Source organism: Pristiophorus japonicus, unplaced genomic scaffold (assembly GCF_044704955.1).
Source record: "Pristiophorus japonicus isolate sPriJap1 unplaced genomic scaffold, sPriJap1.hap1 HAP1_SCAFFOLD_2199, whole genome shotgun sequence".
Taxonomy (NCBI): Eukaryota; Metazoa; Chordata; class Chondrichthyes; family Pristiophoridae; genus Pristiophorus; species Pristiophorus japonicus.
Window position 1 is genome coordinate 2,501 of NW_027251907.1, and position 27,500 is coordinate 30,000.

Here is a 27,500-nt window from a genome sequence, read left to right on the forward strand (position 1 = left end):
AGAGAGAGAGAGAGAGGCAAAGAGAGAGCGACAGAGAGAGAGACAGAGAGAGTGCAAGAGAGGGAGAGACAGAGAGAGAGAGTGCAAGAGAGGGAGAGAGAAAGAGGCAGAGAGAGAGAGAGAGAGGCAGAGAGAGAGAGGCAAAGAGAGAGAGAGAGAGAGAGAGAGAGACAGTGAGAGAGAGGCAGAGAGAGAGAGGCAGAGAGAGAGAGAGGCAAAGAGAGAGAGACAGTGAGAGAGAGAGAGAGAGGGAGAGAGGCAGAGAGAGAGAGAGAGAGGCAGAGAGAGAGAGACAGTGAGAGAGAGGCAGAGAGAGAGAGAGGCAAAGAGAGAGAGACAGTGAGAGAGAGGCAGAGAGAGAGAGGGAGAGAGGCAGAGAGAGAGAGACAGTGAGAGAGAGGCAGAGAGAGAGAGAGGCAGAGAGAGAGAGAGGCAAAGAGAGAGAGACAGTGAGAGAGAGGCAGAGAGAGAGAGAGAGAGAGGCAGAGATAGAGAGAGAGGGAGAGAGAGAGAGGGAAACTCACCAGGTAGAGGTAATCAAATATTTTACTTGGACTGTCCATCTGAGCGACAACCAACAGCATCTCGTTGTCGATGAAGCCCTTGTATTCCTTCAGGTCCTCATTCATGTTTTCCTCCAACGCTGTCCGGATCTGAGGGGCGGTATAGAATTAATGCACGGGCTTCAAAACCCAACTAACCAAACACAGAAACTCAATGGACCCAAACCCTTCCCATTCACTCCCACTATACACAATCCCAATGGACCCAAACCCCCTTCCCATTCACTCCCACTATACACAATCCCAATGGACCCAATCCCCTTCCCATTCACTCCCACTGTACACAATCCCAATGGACCCAAACCCCCTTCCCATTCACTCCCATCGTACACAATCCCAATGGACCCAAACCCTTCCCATTCACTCCCACCGTACACAATCCCAATGGAACCAAACCCCTTCCCATTCACTCCCACTGTACACAATCCCAATGGACCCAAACCCCCTTCCCATTCACTCCCATCGTACACAATCCCAATGGACCCAAACCCTTCCCATTCACTCCCACTGTACACAATCCCAATGGACCCAAACCCCTTCCCATTCACTCCCACTGTACACAATCCCAATGGATCCAAACCCCTTCCCATTCACTCCCACTATACACAATCCCAATGGACCCAAACCCCCTTCCCATTCACTCCCATCGTACACAATCCCAATGGACCCAAACCCTTCCCATTCACTCCCACTGTACACAATCCCAATGGACCCAAACCCCTTCCCATTCACTCCCACTGTACACAATCCCAATGGATCCAAACCCCTTCCCATTCACTCCCACTGTACACAGTCCCAATGGATCCAAACCCCTTCCCATTCACTCCCACTGTACACAATCCCAATGGATCCAAACCCCTTCCCATTCACTCCCACTGTACACAGTCCCAATGGATCCAAACCCCTTCCCATTCACTCCCACTGTACACAATCCCAATGGACCCAAACCCCTTCCCATTCACTCCCACTGTACACAATCCCAATGGTCCCAAACCCCTTCCAATTCACTCCCGCTGTACACAATCCCAATGGCCCCAAACCCTTCCCCATTCACTCCCACAGGAGCCCCTCTATTCTCTACCTCCTTTGATGTGATCATCTCAAAATCCATGTCCACCATGATGGCTCGAAGTTCCCCTCGGATTCTGCGCTCCATGTGATCCTGGTCTGTTGGTCTGGCAAAAGGAAGATCACAAATTCAGGTCTTTAAACAAGGTCCCTGACAGTGAGTATCCCTCTTTACAAAGGCCATTCGGCCCCTCGAGTCTGCTCCACCATTCAAAAGAATCTGTAAAACAAAGGTCCTCCACCAGCCTGTCCTCACCACACAGCACTGCCCCCAGTCATCGAGATCCACGGCGTGGCCCTGGACACATGGACCACTTCCCATACCCCGGGAGCCTCTTAACAACAAGAGCAGGCATCGACGACGGGATCCAACACTGCCTCCAGTGCACCAGAGCAGCCTTTGGCCGCCTGAGGAAAGGAGTGTTTGAAGACCAGGCCCTCAAATCCACCACCCAGCTCATGGTCTACAGGGCTGGAGTAATACCCACCCTCCTGTATAGCTCAGATACATGGACCATGTACAGTAGGTATCTCACCCCCAGCACATGGTCTACAGGGCTGTAGTAATACCCACCCTCCTGTATAGCTCAGATACATGGACCATGTACAGTAGGTATCTCACCCCCAGCACCCAGCTCATGGTTTACAGGGCTGTAGTAATACCCACCCTCCTGTATAGCTCAGAGACATGGACCATGTACAGTAGGTATCTCACCCCCAGCTCATAGTCTACAGGGCTGTAGTAATACCCACCCTCCTGTATAGCTCAGATACATGGACCATGTACAGTAGGTATCTCACCCCCAGCACCCAGCTCATGGTCTACAGGGCTGTAGTAATACCCACCCTCCTGTATGGCCCAGAGACATGGACCATGTACAGTAGACACCTCAAGTCACTGGAGAAATACCACCAACGCTGTCTCCGCAAGATCCTACAAATCCCCCGGGAGGACAGACGCACCAACGTTAGCGTCCTCGACCAGGCCCAACATCCCCAGCATCGAAGCACTGACCACACTCGATCAGCTCCGCTGGGCAGGGCCACATTGTCTACATGTCCCAGACACGAGACTCCCCAAAGCGAGCGCTCTACTCGGGAACTCCGTCACGGGCAAACAAGCCAAAGGTGGGCAGAGGGAACGTTACAAGGGACCACCCTCAAAGCCCTCCCTGATATAAAGTGCAACATCCCCCACCCACACCTGGGAGTCCCTGGGCCCAAAGACCAGTCCGCCCGGAGTGGAGGGAGTGCATCCGGGAGGGACACTGAGCACCTCGAGTCTCGTCGCCGAGAGCGTGCAGAGACCAAGCGCAGGCAGCGGAAGGAGCGTGTGGCAAACCAGTCCCACCCTCCCCTTCCCTCAACGTCTGTCTGTCCCACCCTCCCCTTCCCTCAACGTCTGTCTGTCCCACCCTCCCCTTCCCTCAACGTCTATCTGTCCCACCCTCCCCTTCCCTCAACGTCTGTCTGTCCCACCTGTGACAGGGACCGTGGTTCCCGTATTGGGCTGTTCAGTCACCTGAGGACTCACTGTTAGAGTGGGAGCAAGTCTCCCTCGATTCCCAGGGACTGGCTATGATGATGATGCCCTCAATGCCAATTTCCCGCCTGACACCCATATCCCTCTCGAGTCCGAAATCTATAATTCCCAGCCTTGAATATACTCAACGACTGAGCCTCCATAGCCCTCTGGGGCAGAGAATCCCAAAGATTCACCACCCTCTGAGTGAAGAAATTCCTCCTCATCTCAGTCCTCAATGGCCGACCCGATTATCCTGAGACTGTGTGACCCCCCTGGTTCTAGACTCCCCAGCCCCGGGGGAGAAACACCCTCCCCTGTATCTACCCGGTCAATCCCCCTCAGAACTGTGTCTGTTTCATTCTTCTAAACTCCAGAGAGTATCGGCTCAATCTTCTCAACCTCTCCTCATCGGACAACCCCCTCATCCCAGGAATCAACCGAGTGAACCTTCGCTGAACTGCCTCCAAGGCAAGTATCTCCTTCCTTAAATACGGAGACCAGAACTGTGCACGCAGTACTCCAGGTGTGGCCTCACCAATACCCTGTCCAGTTATAGCAGGACTTTCCTGCTTTTATAGAAACATGGACAATAGATGCAGGAGTGGGCCATTGGGCCCTTCGAGCCTGCACCTCCATTCAATAAGATCACGGCTGATCATTCCCTCAGTACCCCTTTCCTGCGTTCTCTCCATACCCCTTGATCCCTTTAGCCGTAAGGGCCATATCTAACTCCCTTTTGAATATATTTAGTGAATTGGCCTCAACAACTCTCTGTGGTAGAGAATTCCACAGGTTCACCACTCTCTGGGTGAAGAAGTTTCTCCTCATCTCGGTCCTAAATGGCTTACCCCTTATCCTTAGACTGTGTGACCCCCTGGTTCTGGACTTCCCCAACATCGGGGACATCCTTCCCGCGTCTAACCTGTCCAGTCCCGTCAGAATTTTAGCTGTCTCTATGAGGTCCCCTCTCATTCCAGTGAATGTAAGCCCAGTCGATCCAGTCTCTCCTCATATGTCAGTCCTGCCATCCCGGGAATCAGTCTGGTGAACCTTCGCTGCACTCCCTCAATAGCAAGAATGTCCTTCCTCAGATTAGGAGACCAGAACTGAACACAATATTCCAGGTGTGGCCTCACCAAGGCCCTGTACAACTGCAGTAAGACCTCCCTGCTCCTATACTCAAATCCCCTCGCTATGAAGACCAACATACCATTTGCCTTCACTGCCTGCTGTACCTGCATGGCCAACCTTCAATGACTGATGTACCATGACCCCCGGGTCTCGTTGCACCTCCCCTTTTCCTAATCTGTCAGATAATGTTCTGCCTTCCTGTTTTTGCCACCAACGCGAGCTCCCTTGCAATAAAGGCTAAGTTTCCATTGGCCTTCCTGTTCACTCGCTGTATCTGCAGACTAACTTTTTGCGTTTCTTGCTCAAGCAGCTCCAAATCCCTGTGAACACCAACACTTAATAGTTTATCACCGCTGAAAGAACATCCTGTCTTTGTATTCTTATCAAAGTGTGTCTGTCTTCACAGAAGACATTGAAAAAAAAACTCCCGGAAAGAGCCGAGCGAGAATGAGGAACTGAAAGAGATTCGAATGAGTAAAGAAATAGTCCTGGGGTAGTTACTGGGACTGAAAGCCGATAAGTCCCCTGGACCTGACGGTCAACATCCGGGAGTTTTGAAGCAGGTGGCTATCGGGATAGTGGATGCATTGGTGGTCATTTTCCAAAACTCCATAGATTCGAGAACGGTTCCCGCGGATTGGAAGGTCGCGAATGTAACCCCGCTATTGAAGAAAGGAAGGAGAGAGAAAACGGGGAACTGCAGACCAGTCAGCCTGACATCAGTCATTGCGAAAGTACGAGAAGCTATTGTGAAGGTTGTGGTAACAGGGCAGTTGGGAAATAATAATAGAACTGGGCAGAGTCAACAAGTGGATCGAGAACTGGTCGGCAGACAGGAAGCAGAGAGTTCGGGATAAACGGGTCCTTTTCAGAATGGCAGGCAGTGACCAGTGGGGTACCGCAGGGCTCAGTGCTGGGACACCAGCTCTTTACAATATACATCAATGAGTTAGACGAAGGAATTGAGTGTAATATCTCCAAGTTTGCAGATGACACTAAGCTGTCCTTCCTCAGGTTAGGAGACCAAAACTGAACACAATATTCCAGGTGTGGCCTCACCAAGGCCCTGTACAACTGTAGCAACACCTCCCTGCCCCTGTACTCAAATCCCCTCGCTATGAAGGCCAACATACCATTTGCTTTCTTCACCGCCTGCTGTACCTGCATGGCCAACCTTCAATGACTGATGTACCATGACCCCCAGGTCTCGTTGCACCTCCCCTTTTCCTAATCTGTCGCCATTCAGATAATATTCCGCCTTCCTGTTTTTGCCCCCAAAGTGGATAACCTCACATTTATCCACATTATACTGCATCTGCCATGCATTTGCCCCACTCACCTAACCTGTCCAAGTCATCCTGCAGCCTCTTAGTATCCTCCTCACAGCTCACACCGCCACCCAGCTTAGTGTCATCTGTAAACTTGGAGATACTGCACTCAATTCCCTCGTCTAAATCATTGATGTATATTGTAAATAGCTGGGGGCCCAGCACTGAGCCCTGCGGCACTCCACTAGTCACTGCCTGCCGTTCTGAAAAGGACCCGTTTGTCCCGAACTCTCTGCTTCCTGTCTGCCGACCAGTGGTATGTTGGCCTTTATTACAAGAGGGTTTGAGTATAAGAGTAAAGTCTTACTCCAGTTACACAGGGCCCCTGGTGAGACCACACCTGGAGTACTGTGCACAGTTTTGGTCTCCTTACCTAAGGAAGGAGGTACTTGCCATCGAGGGAGTGCAGCGAAGGTTCACCAGACTGATTCCCGGGATGGGGGGGATTGTCCTATGAGGAGAGATTGAGCAGACTGGGCCCATAGAGTTTAGAAGAATGAGAGGGAATCTCACTGAAACACACAATTCTGAGGGGGATTCTGGGGGGTAAACATAGAAACATAGAAAATAGGTGCAGGAGCAGGCCATTCAGCCCTTCTAGCCTGCACCACCATTCAATGAGTTCATGGCTGAACATTCAACTTCAGTACCCCATTCCTGCTTTCTCACCATACCCCTTGATCCCCCGAGTAGTAAGGACTTCATCTAACTCCCTTTTGAATATATTTAGTGAATTGGCCTCAACAACTTTCTGGGGTAGAGAATTCCACAGGTTCACCACTCTCTGGGTGAAGAAGTTTCTCCTCATCTCGGTCCTAAATGGCTTACCCCTTATCCTCAGACTGTGACCCCTGGTTCTGGACTTCCCCAACATCGGGAACATTCTTCCTGCATCTAACCTGTCCAGTCCCGTCAGAATTTTAAATGTTTCTATGAGGTCCCCTCTCATTCTTCTGAACTCCAGTGAATACAAGCCCAGTTGATCCAGTCTTTCTTGATAGGTCAGTCCCGCCATCCCGGGAATCAGTCTGGTGAACCTTCGCTGCACTCCCTCAATAGCAAGAATGTCCTTCCTCAGGTTAGGAGACCAAAACTGTACACAATGCTCCAGGTGTGGCCTCACCAAGGCCCTGTACAACTGTAGCAACACCTCCCTGCCCCTGTACTCAAATCCCCTCGCTATGAAGGCCAACATGCCATTTGCTTTCTTCACCGCCTGCTGTACCTGCATGGCCAACCTTCAATGACTGATGTACCATGACACCCAGGTCTCTTTGCACCTCCCCTTTTCCTAATCTGTCACCATTCAGATAATAGTCTGTCTCTCTGTTTTTGCCCCCAAAGTGGATAACCTCACATTTATCCACATTATACTTCATCTGCCATGCATTTGCCCACTCACCTAACCTATCCAAGTCACCCTGCATCCTCACAGCATCCTCCTCGCAGCTCACACTACCACCCGCAAATTTGGAGATACTAGATGCAGGGGAGGGTGTTTCCCCCCCGGGGCTGGGGAGTCTAGAACCAGGGGGGTCACACAGTCTCAGGATAAGGGGGGCGGCCATTGAGGACTGGGATGGGGAGGAATTCCTTCACTCGGAGGGGTGGTGAATCTCTGGGATTCTCTGCCCCAGAGAGCTGTGGAGGCTCAGTCCTTGAGCACATTCAAGGCCGCGATCGAGGGATCTTTGGATATTAAGGGAATCGAGGGATATGGAGATCGGGCGGGAAAGTGGGGTTGGGGGGTCGCAAGTCAGCCGCGATCTCATTGATTGGTGGAGCCGGCTCGAGGGGCCGAATGGCCGACTCCGGCTCTCAATTCTCATGTTCTTAATTCTTCTGTCAACCTCACATTTCCCACATTACACTCCATCTGCCTGCTCTAAATCTCTTTTCAGCCTCTTTGTGTCCTCCTCACAGCTCATGGTCCCACCGAGCTTTGTAACACCGGCAAACCTGGCGACATTACACTGGGTCCCTTCATCCAGGTCATTAATATCGATTGTAAATAACTGGGACCCCAGCACTGATCCCTGCGGCACTCCACTAGTTACAGCCTGCCAAGCCAAAAAATGACCGGGTTATCTCTACTCTCTGTTTTCTGTCCATTAACCAATCCTCAATCCATGCTAATGTATTGCCCGCAACCCAATCTGTGCCCCTATCTTGCATACAAACCTTTTCTGTGGTACCTTATCGAATGCCTTTTGGAAATCCCAATATGCTCCATCTACTTTATCTACCCTGCCAGCTACATCCTCCAAAAACTCCTCGTCAAACTCGATTTCCTTCTTTTGAAACTATGTCGGAAGGAGGCAGTACTGAGGGAGTGCCGCACTGTCGGAGGGACAGTACTGAGGGAGCGCCGCACTGTCGGAGGGGCAGTACTGAGGGAGTGCTGCACTGTCGGAGGGGCAGTACTGAGGGAGCCCCGCACTGTCGGAGGGGCAGTACTGAGGGAGTGCCGCACTGTCGGAGGGGCAGTACTGAGGGAGTGCCGCACTGTCGGAGGGGCAGTACTGAGGGAGCGCCGCACTGTCGGAGGGGCAGTACTGAGGGAGTGCCGCACTGTCGGAGGGACAGTACTGAGGGAGCCCCGCACTGTCGGAGGGGCAGTACAGAGGGAGTGCCGTACTGTCGGAGGGGCAGTACTGAGGGAGTGCCGCACTGTCGGAGGGGCAGTACTGAGGGAGTGCCGCACTGTCGGAGGGACAGTATTGAGGGAGTGCCGCACTGTCGGAGGGACAGTACTGAGGGAGCGCCGCACTGTCGGAGGGGCAGTACTGAGGGAGTGCCGCACTGTCGGAGGGACAGTACTGAGGGAGCCCCGCACTGTCGGAGGGGCAGTACTGAGGGAGCGCCGCACTGTCGGAGGGGCAGTACTGAGGGAGCATCGCACTGTCGGAGGGGCAGTACTGAGGGAGTGCCGCACTGTCGGAGGGGCAGTACTGAGGGAGCACCGCACTGTCGGAGGGACAGTACTGAGGGAGCCCCGCACTGTCGGAGGGGCAGTACTGAGGGAGCGGCGCACTGTCGGAGGGGCAGTACTGAGGGAGCCCCGCACTGTCGGAGGGGCAGTACTGAGGGAGCGCCGCACTGTCGGAGGGGCAGTACTGAGGGAGCATCGCACTGTCGGAGGGGCAGTACTGAGGGAGTGCCGCACTGTCGGAGGGGCAGTACTGAGGGAGCCCCGCACTGTCGGAGGGGCAGTACTGAGGGAGTACTTTCTAAAAATCCAAATAGACTACATCCACTGGTGTCCCCCTTCTCTACACTGCAGGTTACAACCTCACAATTCCTTTTTCATAAACTGCGATGACTCTGCCCTGTTACGACCTCGTGACAAATGGATTCCAGCATTTTCCCGACGTCAGGTCTGTCACTCCCAGTTTTCTCTCTCCCTCCTTTCCAGAATAATGGGGTTACAGTTATTATCTTCCTATCCGCTGCGATTTATAAGAGGGTCCCTGATGAAGACATTCCCCACTCTCTCTCTCTCTTGGATTGAGGAAAGGAAAATCGTGTTTTTTGCAAACCGACTGGAGTTTTTTTTGAGGGTGTAACTGATAGAGTAGATAAGGGAGAACCAGTGGATGTAGTATATTTAGATTTTCAGAAGGCCTTTGATAAAGTCCCATAAGAGGTTCGTGTGCAGAATTAAAGCATAGGATTGGGGGTCGATGTCCTGACGTGGATTGAAAGTTGGTGAGCTAACAGGAAACAGAGAGTAGGAATAAACGGCTCTTTTTCGGGGTGGCGGGCAGTGACTAGTGGGGGTCCCACAGGGATCAGTGCTGGGGCCCCAGCTGTTTACAATATCTAAATAAAATGATTTGGACGAGGGAACCAGGTGTAATATTTCCAAGTTGGCTGACCACACAAAACAAAGTGGGGTTGTGAGTTGTGAGGAGGTCGCAGAGAGACTGCGGGGTGGTTTAGATCGGTTGAGCGAGTGGGCAAACACAGGGCAGATACAGTTTAGTGCGGATAAATGTGATGTTATCCACTTTGGGAGGAAAAACACAAGGACAAGGTATTACTTAAGTGGTGATGGCTCGGGAAAGTGTGGATGTACAGAGGGACCTGGGTGTCCTTGTACACCAGTCACTGACAGCAAACATGGTGTAGCAAGCAGTTAGGGGCAAATGGTACATTGGCCTTCATTGCGAGAGGGTTTGTGTACAGGAGCAAGGAGGTCTTACTGCAGTTACACAGGGCCCCTGGTGAGACCACACCTGGAGTACTGTGTACAGTTCTGGTCTCCTTACCTAAGGAAGGATACACTCGCCACAGAAGGGAGTGCAGCGAAGGTTCACCAGACTGATTCCTGGGACGGCAGGACTGGGGTACGAGGAGAAATTGGGTCGACTGGGCCTGTATTCACTGGAGTTTAGAAGAATGGGAGGGGCTCTGATTGAAAGGTAGAAAATTCTGACGGGGTTTGGAGAGACTGGATGCGGGGGAGGGTGTTTTCCCCCGGGGGCTGGGAAGTCTAGAACATAGAAACATAGAAACATAGACAATAGGTGCAGGAGTAGGCCATTCGGCCCTTCTAGCCTGCACCACCATTCAATGAGTTCATGGCTGAACATGCAACCTCAGTACCCCATTCCTGCTTTCTCACCATACCCCTTGATCCCCCGAGTAGTAAGGACTTCATCTAACTCCCTCTTGAATATATCCAATGAACTGGTCCCAACAACTCTCTGCGGCAGGGAATTCCACAGGTTCACCACTCTCTGGGTGAAGAAGTTTCTCCTCATCTCGGTCCTAAATGGCTTACCCCTTATCCTTAGACTGTGTCCCCTGGTTCTGGACTTCCCCAACATCGGGAACATTCTTCCTGCATCTAACCTGTCCAGTCCCGTCAGAATTTTATATGTTTCTATGAGGTCCCCTCTCACACTTCTGAACTCCAGTGAATACAAGCCCAGTTGATCCAGTCTTTCTTGATAGGTCAGTCCCGCCATCCCGGGAATCAGTCTGGTGAACCTTCGCTGCACTCCCTCAATAGCAAGAATGTCCTTCCTCAGGTTAGGAGACCAAAACTGTACACAATACTCCAGGTGTGGCCTCACCAAGGCCCTGTACAACTGTAGCAACACCTCCCTGCCCCTGTACTCAAATCCCCTCGCTATGAAGGCCAACATACCATTTGCTTTCTTAACCGCCTGCTGTACCTGCATGGCCAACCTTCAATGACTGATGTACCATGACACCCAGGTCTCGTTGCATCTCCCCTTTTCCTAATCTGCCGCCATTCAGATAATAGTCTGTCTCTCTGTTTTTACCACCAAAGTGGATCACCTCACATTTATCCACATTATACTTCATCTGCCATGCATTTGCCCACTCACCTAACCTATCCAAGTCGCTCTGCAGCCTCATAGCATCCTCCTCGCAGCTCACACTGCCACCCAACTTAGTATCATCCGCAAATTTGGAGATACTACATTTAATCCCCTCGTCTAAATCATTGATGAACAAGGGCTCGCACAGTCTCGGGATACGGGGGGGGGGAAATTTAGGAGCGAGATGAGGAGAAATGTCTTCACTCCGAGGGAGGTGAACCTGTGGAATTCTCTCCCACAGGAGGCTGTGGGGGGCCAAGTCAGTGAATGTATTTAAGAGGGAGACAGAGAGATTTCGAGACACAAAAGGCATCGAGGGCTCTGGGGAGAAAGTGGGAACATGGTGTTGGGTTAGAGGGTCAGCCGTGAATGGTGCGGACTCGAGGGGCCCAATGGCCGGCTCCTGCTCCTATTGTCCATGTTTCTGTGTTGCAACTTGCCGTCAATGTTCGCTTCACAACATACGTGCACCGAGCTGCTGCAGATTCTGAACGTATTGATAGGAGATCGGACATGCAGTTCCACTGATTGATGCACTTCTGGTCAGACTGGATCTGATCCATGTAGTAACTGGCCCAGAGAAGCCCACTGCCCCCGGGGCAGAGGTTTAATTGTGCGGCCTCTCCACATGCTTTGTGCAAAGCCTGAAGGACCGTCCTGGTGAGCAGAGAGAGAGAGAGAGAGAGAGCGGGGGCGTTATTTCGGCACAGTCCCTCCAATCCCACCGTTCCCTCAAATCTCGCCTGAAGGCGCACTGTCGGAGGGGCAGTACTGAGGGAGTGCCGCACTGTCGGAGGGGCAGTACTGAGGGAGCCCCGCACTGTCGGAGGGGCAGTACTGAGGGAGCCCCGCACTGTCGGAGGGGCAGTACTGAGGGAGCGCCGCACTGTCGGAGGGGCAGTACTGAGGGAGCGCCGCACTGTCGGAGGGGCAGTACTGAGGGAGCGCCGCACTGTCGGAGGGGCAGTACTGAGGGAGTGCCGCACTGTCGGAGGGGCAGTACTGAGGGAGCCCCGCACTGTCGGAGGGGCAGTACTGAGGGAGAGCCGCACTGTCGGAGGGGCAGTACTGAGGGAGCGCCGCACTGTCGGAGGGGCAGTACTGAGGGAGCCCCGCACTGTCGGAGGGGCAGTACTGAGGGAGTGCCGCACTGTCGGAGCGGCAGTACTGAGGGAGTGCCGCACTGTCGGAGGGGCAGTACTGAGGGAGTGCCGCACTGTCGGAGGGGCAGTACTGAGGGAGCCCCGCACTGTCGGAGGGGCAGTACTGAGGGAGCCCCGCACTGTCGGAGGGACAGTACTGAGGGAGTGCCGCACTGTCGGAGGGACAGTACTGAGGGAGTGCCGCACTGTCGGAGGGGCAGTACTGAGGGAGCGCCGCACTGTCGGAGGGGCAGTACTGAGGGAGCCCCGCACTGTCGGAGGGGCAGTACTGAGGGAGCCCCGCACTGTCGGAGGGGCAGTACTGAGGGAGCGTCGCACTGTCGGAGGGGCAGTACTGAGGGAGCCCCGCACTGTCGGAGGGGGTATCTTTCGGATGAGACATTAAACCGAGGCCCCGTCTGCCCTCTCGGGAGGATGTATAAGATCCCGGGGCACTATTTGGAAGAAGAGCAGGGAGTTCTCCCCGGTGTCCTGGGGCCCAATATTTATCTCTCAATCAACACAACAAAAAAACAGTCATTATCACATTGTCGTGTGTGGGATCTTGCTGTGCACAAATTGGCTGCCGCGTTTCCCACAATACAACAGTGCCTACACTCCAAAAGTACTTCATTGGCTGTAAAGCGCTTTGAGACGTCCGGTGGCCATGAACAGCGCTCTATAAATAATTATATCTGCCGCTCTCTGTCTCGACGATGAACCCGTTCATTTTAAGCAAATCTACTCACCACATCGACTGAACGTTCATCGGTTTAAAGATGCAGGTCCGGCTCCCACTGGTCACACTGAAGCCCCTGCAAACCAAGAGTAGGGAGGTTCAGAGGTCAGAGGGCAACTCAACCCCGTCCCACAGAATGAGAGAGAGAGGGGTTCGAGGGACCTCCCCAGATACAGGAGTGTGTGAGAGAGAGAGGGGTTAGAGGGACCTCCCCAGATACAGGAGTGTGTGAGAGAGAGAGGGTTAGAGGGACCTCCCTAGATACAGGAGTGTGTGAGAGAGAGAGGGGTTAGAGGGACCTCCCCAGATACAGGAGTGTGTGAGAGAGAGGGGTTAGAGGGACCTCCCCAGATAAAGGAGTGTGTGAGAGAGAGAGGGGTTAGAGGGACCTCCCCAGATACAGGAGTGTGAGAGAGAGAGGGTTCGAGGGACCTCCCCAGATACAGGAGTGTGTGAGAGAGGGTTAGAGGGACCTCCCCAGATACAGGAGTGTGTGAGAGAGAGGGGGTTAGAGGGACCTCCCCAAATACAGGAGTATGAGAGAGGGGTTAGAGGGACCTCCCCAGATACAGGAGTGTGTGAGAGAGGGTTAGGGGGACCTCCCCAGATACAGGAGTGTGAGAGAGGGGTTAGAGGGACCTCCCCAGATACAGGAGTGTGAAGGAGAGGGGTTCGAGGGACCTCCCCAGATACAGGAGTGTGAGAGAGAGGGGGTTAGAGGGACCTCCCCAGATAAAGGAGTGTGAGAGAGAGGGTTAGAGGGACCTCCCCAGATACAGGAGTGTGAGAGAGAGAGAGGGGGGTTAGAGGGACCTCCCCAGATACAGGAGTGTGAGAGAGGGGTTAGAGGGACCTCCCCAGATACAGGAGTGTGTGAGAGAGAGGTTAGAGGGTCCTCCCCAGATACAGGAGTGTGTGAGAGAGAGGGGTTAGAGGGACCTCCCCAGATACAGGAGTGTGTGAGAGAGAGGGGGTTAGAGGGACCTCCCCAGATACAGGAGTGTGTGAGAGAGGGGGGTTTAGAGGGATCTCCCCAGATACAGGAGTGTGTGAGAGAGAGGGGTTAGAGGGACCTCCCCAAATACAGGCGTATGAGAGAGGGGTTAGAGGGACCTCCCCAGATACAGGAGTGTGTGAGAGAGGGTTAGAGGGACCTCCCCAGATACAGGAGTGTGAGAGAGGGGTTAGAGGGACCTCCCCAGATACAGGAGTGTGAAGGAGAGGGGTTCGAGGGACCTCCCCAGATACAGGAGTGTGTGAGAGAGGGGGTTAGAGGGACCTCCCCAGATACAGGAGTGTGTGAGAGAGAGGGGGTTAGAGGGACCTCCCCAGATACAGGAGTGTGTGAGAGAGAGAGGGGTTAGAGGGACCTCCCCAGATACAGGAGTGAGAGAGAGGGGTTAGAGGGACCTCCCCAGATACAGGAGTGTGTGAGAGAGAGGGAGTTAGAGGGACCTCCCCAGATACAGGAGTGTGAGAGAGAGAGAGGGTTAGAGGGACCTCCCTAGATACAGGAGTGTGAGAGAGAGGTTAGAGGGACCTCCCCAGATACAGGAGTGTGTGAGAGAGAGGGGGTTAGAGGGACCTCCCTAGATACAGGAGTGTGTGAGAGAGAGGGGGTTAGAGGGACCTCCCCAGATACAGGAGTGTGTGAGAGAGGGTTAGAGGGATCTCCCCAGATACATGAGTGTGAGAGAGAGGGTTAGAGGGACCTCCCCAGATACAGGAGTGTGAGAGAGAGAGAGGGTTAGAGGGACCTCCCCAGATACAGGAGTGTGTGAGAGAGAGGGGGTTAGAGGGACCTCCCCAGATACAGGAGTGTGTGAGAGAGGGGGGTTTAGAGGGATCTCCCCAGATACAGGAGTGTGTGAGAGAGAGGGGTTAGAGGGACCTCCCCAAATACAGGCGTATGAGAGAGGGGTTAGAGGGACCTCCCCAGATACAGGAGTGTGTGAGAGAGGGTTAGAGGGACCTCCCCAGATACAGGAGTGTGAGAGAGGGGTTAGAGGGACCTCCCCAGATACAGGAGTGTGAAGGAGAGGGGTTCGAGGGACCTCCCCAGATACAGGAGTGTGTGAGAGAGGGGGTTAGAGGGACCTCCCCAGATACAGGAGTGTGTGAGAGAGAGGGGGTTAGAGGGACCTCCCCAGATACAGGAGTGTGTGAGAGAGAGAGGGGTTAGAGGGACCTCCCCAGATACAGGAGTGAGAGAGAGGGGTTAGAGGGACCTCCCCAGATACAGGAGTGTGTGAGAGAGAGGGAGTTAGAGGGACCTCCCCAGATACAGGAGTGTGAGAGAGAGAGAGGGTTAGAGGGACCTCCCTAGATACAGGAGTGTGAGAGAGAGGTTAGAGGGACCTCCCCAGATACAGGAGTGTGTGAGAGAGAGGGGGTTAGAGGGACCTCCCTAGATACAGGAGTGTGTGAGAGAGAGGGGGTTAGAGGGACCTCCCCAGATACAGGAGTGTGTGAGAGAGGGTTAGAGGGATCTCCCCAGATACATGAGTGTGAGAGAGAGGGTTAGAGGGACCTCCCCAGATACAGGAGTGTGAGAGAGAGAGAGGGTTAGAGGGACCTCCCCAGATACAGGAGTGTGAGAGAGAGGGGGTTAGAGGGACCTCCCCAGATACAGGAGTGTGAGAGAGGTTAGAGGGACCTCCCTAGATACAGGTGTGTGTGAGAGAGAGGGGTTAGAGGGACCTCCCCAGATACATGAGTGTGAGAGAGAGGGGGTTAGAGGGACCTCCCCAGATACAGGAGTGTGAGAGACGGGTTAGAGGGACCTCCCCAGATACAGGAGTGTGTGAGAGAGAGAGGGTTAGAGGGACCTCCCCAGATACAGGGGTGTGTGAGAGAGAGAGGGTTAGAGGGACGTCCCCAGATCCAGGAGTGTGAGAGAGAGGGTTAGAGTGACCTCGCCAGATACAGGAGTGTGTGAGAGAGTGGGGGTTAGAGGGACCTCCCCAGATACAGGAGTGTGTGAGAGAGAGAGGGTTAGAGGGACCTCCCCAGATACAGGAGTGTGTGAGAGAGAGAGGGGGTTAGAGGGACCTCCCCAGATACAGGAGTGTGTGAGAGAGAGGGGGTTAGAGGGACCTCCCCAGATACAGGAGTGTGTGAGAGAGAGGGTTAGAGGGACCTCCCCAGATACAGGGGTGTGTGAGAGAGAGAGGGTTAGAGGGATCTCCCCAGATACAGGAGTGTGTGAGAGAGAGAGGGTTAGAGGGATCTCCCCAGATACAGGAGTGTGTGAGAGAGAGAGGGCTAGAGGGATCTCCCCAGATACAGGAGTGTGAGAGAGGGGTTAGAGGGACCTTCCCAGATACAGGAGTGTGTGAGAGAGAGGGGGTTAGAGGGACCTCCCCAGATACAGGAGTGTGAGTGAGAGAGGGGTTAGAGGGACCTCCCTAGATACAGGAGTGTGTGAGAGAGAGAGGGTTAGAGGGACCTCCCCAGATACAGGAGTGTGTGAGAGAGAGAGGGTTAGAGGGACCTCCCCAGATACAGGAGTGTGTGAGAGAGGGGTTAGAGGGACCTCCCCAGATACAGGAGTGTGTGAGAGAGGGGGTTAGAGGGACCTCCCCAGATACAGGAGTGTGTGAGAGAGGGGGTTCGAGGGACCTCCCCAGATACAGGAGTGTGTGAGAGAGGGTTAGAGGGATCTCCCCAGATACAGGAGTGTGAGAGAGAGAGGGGTTAGAGGGACCTCCCCAGATACAGGAGTGTGTGAGAGAGAGGGGGTTAGAGGGACCTCCCCAGATACAGGAGTGTGTGAGAGGGGTTAGAGGGACCTCCCCAGATACAGGAGTGTGAAGGAGAGGGGGTTAGAGGGACCTCCCCAGATACAGGAGTGTGAGAGAGGGGTTAGAGGGACCTCCCCAGATACAGGAGTATGAGAGAGGGGTTAGAGGGACCTCCCCAGATACAGGAGTGTGAGAGAGAGGGGGTTAGAGGGACCTCCCCAGATACAGGAGTGTGTGAGAGAGAGGTTAGAGGGACCTCCCCAGATACAGGAGTGTGAGAGAGGGGTTAGAGGGACCTCCCCAGATACAGGGGTGTGAAGGAGAGGGGGTTAGAGGGACATCCCCAGATACAGGAGTGTGTGAGAGAGAGAGGGTTAGAGGGACCTCCCCAGATACAGGAGTGTGAAGGAGAGGGGGTTAGAGGGACCTCCCCAGATACAGGAGTGTGTGAGAGAGAGGTTAGAGGGACCTCCCCAGATACAGGAGTATGAGAGAGGGGTTAGAGGGACCTCCCCAGATACAGGAGTATGAGAGAGGGGTTAGAGGGACCTCCCCAGATACAGGAGTGTGTGAGAGAGAGAGGGTTAGAGGGACCTCCCCAGATACAGGAGTATGAGAGAGGGGTTAGAGGGACCTCCCCAGATACAGGAGTGTGTGAGAGAGAGAGGGTTAGAGGGACCTCCCCAGATGCAGGAGTGTGTGAGAGAGAGGGTTAGAGGGACCTCCCCAGATACAGGGGTGTGTGAGAGAGAGAGGGTTAGAGGGATCTCCCCAGATACAGGAGTGTGTGAGAGAGAGAGGGTTAGAGGGATCTCCCCAGATACAGGAGTGTGTGAGAGAGAGAGGGCTAGAGGGATCTCCCCAGATACAGGAGTGTGAGAGAGGGGTTAGAGGGACCTTCCCAGATACAGGAGTGTGTGAGAGAGAGGGGGTTAGAGGGACCTCCCCAGATACAGGAGTGTGAGTGAGAGAGGGGTTAGAGGGACCTCCCTAGATACAGGAGTGTGTGAGAGAGAGAGGGTTAGAGGGACCTCCCCAGATACAGGAGTGTGTGAGAGAGAGAGGGTTAGAGGGACCTCCCCAGATACAGGAGTGTGTGAGAGAGGGGTTAGAGGGACCTCCCCAGATACAGGAGTGTGTGAGAGAGGGGGTTAGAGGGACCTCCCCAGATACAGGAGTGTGTGAGAGAGGGGGTTCGAGGGACCTCCCCAGATACAGGAGTGTGTGAGAGAGGGTTAGAGGGATCTCCCCAGATACAGGAGTGTGAGAGAGAGAGGTGTTAGAGGGACCTCCCCAGATACAGGAGTGTGTGAGAGAGAGGGGGTTAGAGGGACCTCCCCAGATACAGGAGTGTGTGAGAGGGGTTAGAGGGACCTCCCCAGATACAGGAGTGTGAAGGAGAGGGGGTTAGAGGGACCTCCCCAGATACAGGAGTGTGAGAGAGGGGTTAGAGGGACCTCCCCAGATACAGGAGTATGAGAGAGGGGTTAGAGGGACCTCCCCAGATACAGGAGTGTGAGAGAGGGGTTAGAGGGACCTCCCCAGATACAGGGGTGTGAAGGAGAGGGGGTTAGAGGGACATCCCCAGATACAGGAGTGTGTGAGAGAGAGAGGGTTAGAGGGACCTCCCCAGATACAGGAGTGTGAAGGAGAGGGGGTTAGAGGGACCTCCCCAGATACAGGAGTGTGTGAGAGAGAGGTTAGAGGGACCTCCCCAGATACAGGAGTATGAGAGAGGGGTTAGAGGGACCTCCCCAGATACAGGAGTGTGTGAGAGAGAGAGGGTTAGAGGGACCTCCCCAAATACAGGAGTATGAGAGAGGGGTTAGAGGGACCTCCCCAGATACAGGAGTGTGTGAGAGAGAGAGGGTTAGAGAGACCTCCCCAGATACAGGAGTGTGAGAGAGGGGTTAGAGGGACCTCCCCAGATACAGGAGTGTGTGAGAGAGAGAGGGTTAGAGGGACCTCCCCAGATACAGGAGTGTGTGAGAGAGGGGGTTAGAGGGACCTCCCCAGATACAGGAGTGTGTGAGAGAGGGGGTTAGAGGGACCTCCCCAGATACAGGAGTGTGTGAGAGAGGGTTAGAGGGACCTCCCCAGATACAGGAGTGTGAGAGAGGGGGTTAGAGGGACCTCCCCAGATACAGGAGTGTGAGAGAGGGGGGTTAGAGGGACCTCCCCAGATACAGGAGTGTGAGAGAGAGGGGGTTAGAGGGACCTCCCCAGATACAGGAGTGTGAGAGAGGGGGTTAGAGGGACCTCCCCAGATACAGGAGTGTGAGAGAGGGGTTAGAGGGACCTCCCCAGATACAGGAGTGTGTGAGAGAGGGGGTTAGAGGGACCTCCCCAGATACAGGAGTGTGTGAGAGAGAGAGGGGGTTAGAGGGAGCTCCCCAGATACAGGAGTGTGTGAGAGAGAGAGAGGGTTAGAGGGAGCTCCCCAGATACAGGAGTGTGTGAGAGGGGTTAGAGGGACCTCCCCAGATACAGGAGTGTGTGAGAGAGAGGAGGTTAGAGGGAGCTCCCCAGATACAGGAGTGTGAGAGAGGGGGTTAGAGGGACCTCCCCAGATACAAGAGTGTGTGAGAGAGAGAGGTTAGAGGGACCTCCCCAGATACAGGAGTGTGTGAGAGAGAGGGGGTTAGAGCGACCTCCCCAGATACAGGAGTGTGTGAGAGAGAGAGGGTTAGAGGGATCTCCCCAGATACAGGAGTGTGAGAGAGAGGGAGTTAAAGGGACCTCCCCAGATACAGGAGTGTGAGAGAGAGAGGGGGTTAGAGGGACCTCCCCAGATACAGGAGTGTGAGAGAGAGGGGGTTAGAGGGACCTCCCCAGATACAGGAGTGTGAGAGAGAGAGGGTTAGAGGGACCTCCCCAGATACAGGAGTGTGTGAGAGAGAGGGTTAGAGGGACCTCCCCAGATACAGGGGTGTGTGAGAGAGAGAGGGTTAGAGGGACCTCCCCAGATACAGGAGTGTGTGAGAGAGAGGGTTAGAGGGACCTCCCCAGATACAGGGGTGTGTGAGAGAGAGAGGGTTAGAGGGACCTCCCCAGATACAGGTGTGTGAGAGAGAGAGGGTTAGAGGGATCTCCCCAGATACAGGAGTGTGTGAGAGAGAGAGGGTTAGAGGGATCTCCCCAGATACAGGAGTGTGAGAGAGGGGTTAGAGGGACCTTCCCAGATACAGGAGTGTGTGAGAGAGAGGGGGTTAGAGGGACCTCCCCAGATACAGGAGTGTGAGTGAGAGAGGGGTTAGAGGGACCTCCCTAGATACAGGAGTGTGTGAGAGAGAGAGGGTTAGAGGGACCTCCCCAGATACAGGAGTGTGTGAGAGAGAGAGGGTTAGAGGGACCTCCCCAGATACAGGAGTGTGTGAGAGAGGGGTTAGAGGGACCTCCCCAGATACAGGAGTGTGTGAGAGAGGGGGTTAGAGGGACCTCCCCAGATACAGGAGTGTGTGAGAGAGGGGGTTCGAGGGACCTCCCCAGATACAGGAGTGTGTGAGAGAGGGTTAGAGGGATCTCCCCAGATACAGGAGTGTGAGAGAGAGAGGGGTTAGAGGGACCTCCCCAGATACAGGAGTGTGTGAGAGAGAGGGGGTTAGAGGGACCTCCCCAGATACAGGAGTGTGTGAGAGGGGTTAGAGGGACCTCCCCAGATACAGGAGTGTGAAGGAGAGGGGGTTAGAGGGACCTCCCCAGATACAGGAGTGTGAGAGAGGGGTTAGAGGGACCTCCCCAGATACAGGAGTATGAGAGAGGGGTTAGAGGGACCTCCCCAGATACAGGAGTGTGAGAGAGGGGTTAGAGGGACCTCCCCAGATACAGGGGTGTGAAGGAGAGGGGGTTAGAGGGACATCCCCAGATACAGGAGTGTGTGAGAGAGAGAGGGTTAGAGGGACCTCCCCAGATACAGGAGTGTGAAGGAGAGGGGGTTAGAGGGATCTCCCCAGATACAGGAGTGTGTGAGAGAGAGGTTAGAGGGACCTCCCCAGATACAGGAGTATGAGAGAGGGGTTAGAGGGACCTCCCCAGATACAGGAGTATGAGAGAGGGGTTAGAGGGACCTCCCCAGATACAGGAGTGTGTGAGAGAGAGAGGGTTAGAGGGACCTCCCCAGATACAGGAGTATGAGAGAGGGGTTAGAGGGACCTCCCCAGATACAGGAGTGTGTGAGAGAGAGAGGGTTAGAGGGACCTCCCCAGATACAGGAGTGTGTGAGAGAGAGGGTTAGAGGGACCTCCCCAGATACAGGGGTGTGTGAGAGAGAGAGGGTTAGAGGGATCTCCCCAGATACAGGAGTGTGTGAGAGAGAGAGGGTTAGAGGGATCTCCCCAGATACAGGAGTGTGTGAGAGAGAGAGGGCTAGAGGGATCTCCCCAGATACAGGAGTGTGAGAGAGGGGTTAGAGGGACCTTCCCAGATACAGGAGTGTGTGAGAGAGAGGGGGTTAGAGGGACCTCCCCAGATACAGGAGTGTGAGTGAGAGAGGGGTTAGAGGGACCTCCCTAGATACAGGAGTGTGTGAGAGAGAGAGGGTTAGAGGGACCTCCCCAGATACAGGAGTGTGTGAGAGAGAGAGGGTTAGAGGGACCTCCCCAGATACAGGAGTGTGTGAGAGAGGGGTTAGAGGGACCTCCCCAGATACAGGAGTGTGTGAGAGAGGGGGTTAGAGGGACCTCCCCAGATACAGGAGTGTGTGAGAGAGGGGGTTCGAGGGACCTCCCCAGATACAGGAGTGTGTGAGAGAGGGTTAGAGGGATCTCCCCAGATACAGGAGTGTGAGAGAGAGAGGGGTTAGAGGGACCTCCCCAGATACAGGAGTGTGTGAGAGAGAGGGGGTTAGAGGGACCTCCCCAGATACAGGAGTGTGTGAGAGGGGTTAGAGGGACCTCCCCAGATACAGGAGTGTGAAGGAGAGGGGGTTAGAGGGACCTCCCCAGATACAGGAGTGTGAGAGAGGGGTTAGAGGGACCTCCCCAGATACAGGAGTATGAGAGAGGGGTTAGAGGGACCTCCCCAGATACAGGAGTGTGAGAGAGGGGTTAGAGGGACCTCCCCAGATACAGGGGTGTGAAGGAGAGGGGGTTAGAGGGACATCCCCAGATACAGGAGTGTGTGAGAGAGAGAGGGTTAGAGGGACCTCCCCAGATACAGGAGTGTGAAGGAGAGGGGGTTAGAGGGACCTCCCCAGATACAGGAGTGTGTGAGAGAGAGGTTAGAGGGACCTCCCCAGATACAGGAGTATGAGAGAGGGGTTAGAGGGACCTCCCCAGATACAGGAGTATGAGAGAGGGGTTAGAGGGACTTCCCCAGATACAGGAGTGTGTGAGAGAGAGAGGGTTAGAGGGACCTCCCCAGATACAGGAGTATGAGAGAGGGGTTAGAGGGACCTCCCCAGATACAGGAGTGTGTGAGAGAGAGAGGGTTAGAGAGACCTCCCCAGATACAGGAGTGTGAGAGAGGGGTTAGAGGGACCTCCCCAGATACAGGAGTGTGTGAGAGAGAGAGGGTTAGAGGGACCTCCCCAGATACAGGAGTGTGTGAGAGAGGGGGTTAGAGGGACCTCCCCAGATACAGGAGTGTGTGAGAGAGGGGGTTAGAGGGACCTCCCCAGATACAGGAGTGTGTGAGAGAGGGTTAGAGGGATCTCCCCAGATACAGGAGTGTGAGAGAGGGGGTTAGAGGGACCTCCCCAGATACAGGAGTGTGAGAGAGAGGGGGTTAGAGGGACCTCCCCAGATACAGGAGTGTGTGAGAGTGTGGGGGTTAGAGTGACCTCCCCAGATACAGGAGTGTGTGAGAGAGGGGTTAGAGGGACCTCCCCAGATACAGGAGTGTGAGAGAGAGGTGTTAGAGGGACCTCCCCAGATACAGGAGTGTGAGAGAGAGGGGGTTAGAGGGACCTCCCCAGATACAGGAGTGTGAGAGAGAGGGGGTTAGAGGGACCTCCCCAGATACAGGAGTGTGAGAGAGGGGGGTTAGAGGGACCTCCCCAGATACAGGAGTGTGAGAGAGAGGGGGTTAGAGGGACCTCCCCAGATACAGGAGTGTGAGAGAGGGGGTTAGAGGGACCTCCCCAGATACAGAAGTGTGAGAGAGGGGTTAGAGGGACCTCCCCAGATACAGGAGTGTGTGAGAGAGAGGGGGTTAGAGGGACCTCCCCAGATACAGGAGTGTGTGAGAGAGAGAGGGTTAGAGGGATCTCCCCAGATACAGGAGTGTGAGAGAGAGGGAGTTAAAGGGACCTCCCCAGATACAGGAGTGTGAGAGAGAGAGGGGGTTAGAGGGACCTCCCTAGATACAGGAGTGTGTGAGAGAGAGAGGGTTAGAGGGACCTCCCCAGATACAGGAGTTTGTGAGAGAGAGGGTTAGAGGGACCTCCCCAGATACAGGATTGTGTGAGAGAGAGGGGGTTAGAGGGACCTCCCCAGATATAGGAGTTTGAGAGAGAGGGGGTTAGAGGGACCTCCCCAGATACACGAGTGTGAGAGAGAGAGGGTTAGAGGGACCTCCCCAGATACAGGAGTGTGTGAGAGAGAGGGTTAGAGGGACCTCCCCAGATACAGGGGTGTGTGAGAGAGAGAGGGTTAGAGGGATCTCCCCAGATACAGGAGTGTGTGAGAGAGAGAGGGTTAGAGGGATCTCCCCAGATACAGGAGTGTGTGAGAGAGAGAGGGTTAGAGGGATCTCCCCGGATACAGGAGTGTGAGAGAGGGGTTAGAGGGACCTTCCCAGATACAGGAGTGTGTGAGAGAGAGGGGGTTAGAGGGACCTCCCCAGATACAGGAGTGTGAGTGAGAGAGGGGTTAGAGGGACCTCCCTAGATACAGGAGTGTGTGAGAGAGAGAGGGTTAGAGGGACCTCCCCAGATACAGGAGTGTGTGAGAGAGAGAGGGTTAGAGGGACCTCCCCAGATACAGGAGTGTGTGAGAGAGGGGTTAGAGGGACCTCCCCAGATACAGGAGTGTGTGAGAGAGGGGGTTAGAGGGACCTCCCCAGATACAGGAGTGTGTGAGAGAGGGGGTTCGAGGGACCTCCCCAGATACAGGAGTGTGTGAGAGAGGGTTAGAGGGATCTCCCCAGATACAGGAGTGTGAGAGAGAGAGGGGTTAGAGGGACCTCCCCAGATACAGGAGTGTGTGAGAGAGAGGGGGTTAGAGGGACCTCCCCAGATACAGGAGTGTGTGAGAGGGGTTAGAGGGACCTCCCCAGATACAGGAGTGTGAAGGAGAGGGGGTTAGAGGGACCTCCCCAGATACAGGAGTGTGAGAGAGGGGTTAGAGGGACCTCCCCAGATACAGGAGTATGAGAGAGGGGTTAGAGGGACCTCCCCAGATACAGGAGTGTGAGAGAGGGGTTAGAGGGACCTCCCCAGATACAGGGGTGTGAAGGAGAGGGGGTTAGATGGACATCCCCAGATACAGGAGTGTGTGAGAGAGAGAGGGTTAGAGGGACCTCCCCAGATACAGGAGTGTGAAGGAGAGGGGGTTAGAGGGACCTCCCCAGATACAGGAGTGTGTGAGAGAGAGGTTAGAGGGACCTCCCCAGATACAGGAGTATGAGAGAGGGGTTAGAGGGACCTCCCCAGATACAGGAGTATGAGAGAGGGGTTAGAGGGACCTCCCCAGATACAGGAGTGTGTGAGAGAGAGAGGGTTAGAGAGACCTCCCCAGATACAGGAGTATGAGAGAGGCGTTAGAGGGACCTCCCCAGATACAGGAGTGTGTGAGAGAGAGAGGGTTAGAGGGACCTCCCCAGATACAGGAGTATGAGAGAGGGGTTAGAGGGACCTCCCCAGATACAGGAGTGTGTGAGAGAGGGGGGTTAGAGGGACCTCCCCAGATACAGGAGTGTGAGAGAGAGGGGGTTAGAGGGACCTCCCCAGATACAGGAGTGTGAGAGAGGGGGTTAGAGGGACCTCCCCAGATACAGGAGTGTGAGAGAGGGGTTAGAGGGACCTCCCCAGATACAGGAGTGTGTGAGAGAGGGGGTTAGAGGGACCTCCCCAGATACAGGAGTGTGTGAGAGAGAGAGGGGGTTAGAGGGAGCTCCCCAGATACAGGAGTGTGTGAGAGAGAGAGGGGGTTAGAGGGAGCTCCCCAGATACAGGAGTGTGTGAGAGGGGTTAGAGGGACCTCCCCAGATACAGGAGTGTGTGAGAGAGAGGAGGTTAGAGGGAGCTCCCCAGATACAGGAGTGTGAGAGAGGGGGTTAGAGGGACCTCCCCAGATACAGGAGTGTGTGAGAGAGAGAGGTTAGAGGGACCTCCCCAGATACAGGAGTGTGTGAGAGAGAGGGGGTTAGAGGGACCTCCCCAGATACAGGAGTGTGTGAGAGAGAGAGGGTTAGAGGGATCTCCCCAGATACAGGAGTGTGAGAGAGAGGGAGTTAAAGGGACCTCCCCAGATACAGGAGTGTGAGAGAGAGAGGGGGTTAGAGGGACCTCCCCAGATACAGGAGTGTGAGAGAGAGGGGGTTAGAGGGACCTCCCCAGATACAGGAGTGTGTGAGAGAGAGAGGGTTAGAGGGACCTCCCCAGATACAGGGTGTGTGAGAGAGAGAGGGTTAGAGGGACCTCCCCATATACAGGAGTTTGTGAGAGAGAGGGTTAGAGGGACCTCCCCAGATACAGGAGTGTGTGAGAGAGAGGGGGTTAGAGGGACCTCCCCAGATATAGGAGTTTGAGAGAGAGGGGGTTAGAGGGACCTCCCCAGATACAGGAGTGTGAGAGAGAGAGGGTTAGAGGGACCTCCCCAGATACAGGGGTGTGTGAGAGAGAGAGGGTTAGAGGGATCTCCCCAGATACAGGAGTGTGTGAGAGAGAGAGGGTTAGAGGGATCTCCCCAGATACAGGAGTGTGTGAGAGAGAGAGGGTTAGAGGGATCTCCCCAGATACAGGAGTGTGAGAGAGGGGTTAGAGGGACCTTCCCAGATACAGGAGTGTGTGAGAGAGAGGGGGTTAGAGGGACCTCCCCAGATACAGGAGTGTGAGTGAGAGAGGGGTTAGAGGGACCTCCCTAGATACAGGAGTGTGTGAGAGAGAGAGGGTTAGAGGGACCTTCCCAGATACAGGAGTGTGTGAGAGAGAGAGGGGTTAGAGGGATCTCCCCAGATACAGGAGTGTGTGAGAGAGGGGGTTAGAGGGACCTCCCCAGATACAGGAGTGTGTGAGAGAGAGAGGGGTTAGAGGGACCTCCCCAGATACAGGAGTGTGTGAGAGAGGGGGTTAGAGGGACCTCCCCAGATACAGGAGTGTGTGAGAGAGGGGGTTCGAGGGACCTCCCCAGATACAGGAGTGTGTGAGAGAGGGTTAGAGGGATCTCCCCAGATACAGGAGTGTGAGAGAGAGAGGGGTTAGAGGGACCTCCCCAGATACAGGAGTGTGTGAGAGAGAGGGGGTTAGAGGGACCTCCCCAGATACAGGAGTGTGTGAGAGGGGTTAGAGGGACCTCCCCAGATACAGGAGTGTGAAGGAGAGGGGGTTAGAGGGACCTCCCCAGATACAGGAGTGTGAGAGAGGGGTTAGAGGGACCTCCCCAGATACAGGAGTATGAGAGAGGGGTTAGAGGGACCTCCCCAGATACAGGAGTGTGAGAGAGGGGTTAGAGGGACCTCCCCAGATACAGGGGTGTGAAGGAGAGGGGGTTAGAGGGACATCCCCAGATACAGGAGTGTGTGAGAGAGAGAGGGTTAGAGGGACCTCCCCAGATACAGGAGTGTGAAGGAGAGGGGGTTAGAGGGACCTCCCCAGATACAGGAGTGTGAGAGAGAGGGGGTTAGAGGGATCTCCCCAGATACAGGAGTGTGTGAGAGAGAGGGGGTTAAAGGGACCTCCCCAGATACAGGAGTGTGTGAGAGAGAGAGGTTAGAGGGACCTCCCCAGATACAGGAGTGTGTGAGAGGGGTTAGAGGGACCTCCCCAGATACAGGAGTGTGAGAGAGAGAGAGGGTTAGAGGGACCTCCCCAGATACAGGAGTGTGTGAGAGAGAGAGGGGGTTAGAGGGAGCTCCCCAGATACAGGAGTGTGAGAGAGAGGGGGTTAGAGGGACCTCCCCAGATACAGGAGTGTGTGAGAGAGAGGTTTAGAGGGACCTCCCCAGATATAGGAGTGTGAGAGAGAGGGGGTTAGAGGGACCTCCCCAGATACAGGAGTGTGTGAGAGAGAGGGGTTAGAGGGATCTCCCCAGATACAGGAGTGTGTGAGAGAGAGGGGTTTAGAGGGACCTCCCCAGATACAGGAGTGTGTGAGAGAGAGGTTAGAGGGACCTCCCCAGATACAGGAGTGTGTGAGAGAGAGGGTTAGAGGGATCTCCCCAGATACAGGAGTGTGTGAGAGAGGGTTAGAGGGACCTCCCCAGATACAGGAGTGTGAGAGAGAGGGTTAGAGGGACCTCCCCAGATACAGGAGTGTGTGAGAGAGAGGGTTAGAGGGACCTCCCCAGATACAGGAGTGTGTGAGAGAGAGGGGGTTAGAGGGACCTCCCCAGATACAGGAGTGTGTGAGAGAGAGGGGGTTAGAGGGACCTCCCCAGATACAGGGGTCTGTATGAACAGGTCCACTTACCCATCTCCATCCAAAAACACGTGTGCATCGCTCCAAATTGGCATAACCATTCCAATGCTGCACTCCCTGTCACTGAGGGAAGAGTAAGTCAACATTTGTCAGTGATCAGGAGCAGGAACCCTGGCTGATTTCCCCTCTCTCTCTAACCCAGGGGTCACTGGACAGTGATCAGGAGCAGGAACCCTGGCTGATTTCCTCTCTCTCTAACCCAGGGGTCACTGGGCAGTGATCAGGAGCAGGAACCCTGGCTGATTTCCCCTCTCTCTAACCCAGGGGTCACTGGGCAGTGATCAGGAGCAGGAACCCTGGCTGATTTCCTCTCTCTCTAACCCAGGGGTC

The 27,500-nt window shown here is 54.7% G+C and overlaps 1 protein-coding gene across 1 annotated transcript in view; it reads right to left on the bottom strand.

The window, feature by feature from the left end:
• The window catches only part of LOC139245379 (protein phosphatase Slingshot homolog 1-like), a gene marked incomplete at both ends in the record, with an annotated part of 32,850 nt that overhangs the window by 1,265 nt on the left and 4,085 nt on the right, over positions 1 to 27,500 (bottom strand). The window contains 5 exons of the mRNA XM_070871162.1: positions 525 to 653; positions 1,645 to 1,738; positions 11,435 to 11,626; positions 12,861 to 12,926; positions 27,162 to 27,233. Of these exons, the coding sequence (XP_070727263.1) occupies positions 525 to 653; positions 1,645 to 1,738; positions 11,435 to 11,626; positions 12,861 to 12,926; positions 27,162 to 27,233 (553 nt within the window). The remainder of the gene's footprint in view (positions 1 to 524; positions 654 to 1,644; positions 1,739 to 11,434; positions 11,627 to 12,860; positions 12,927 to 27,161; positions 27,234 to 27,500) is intronic.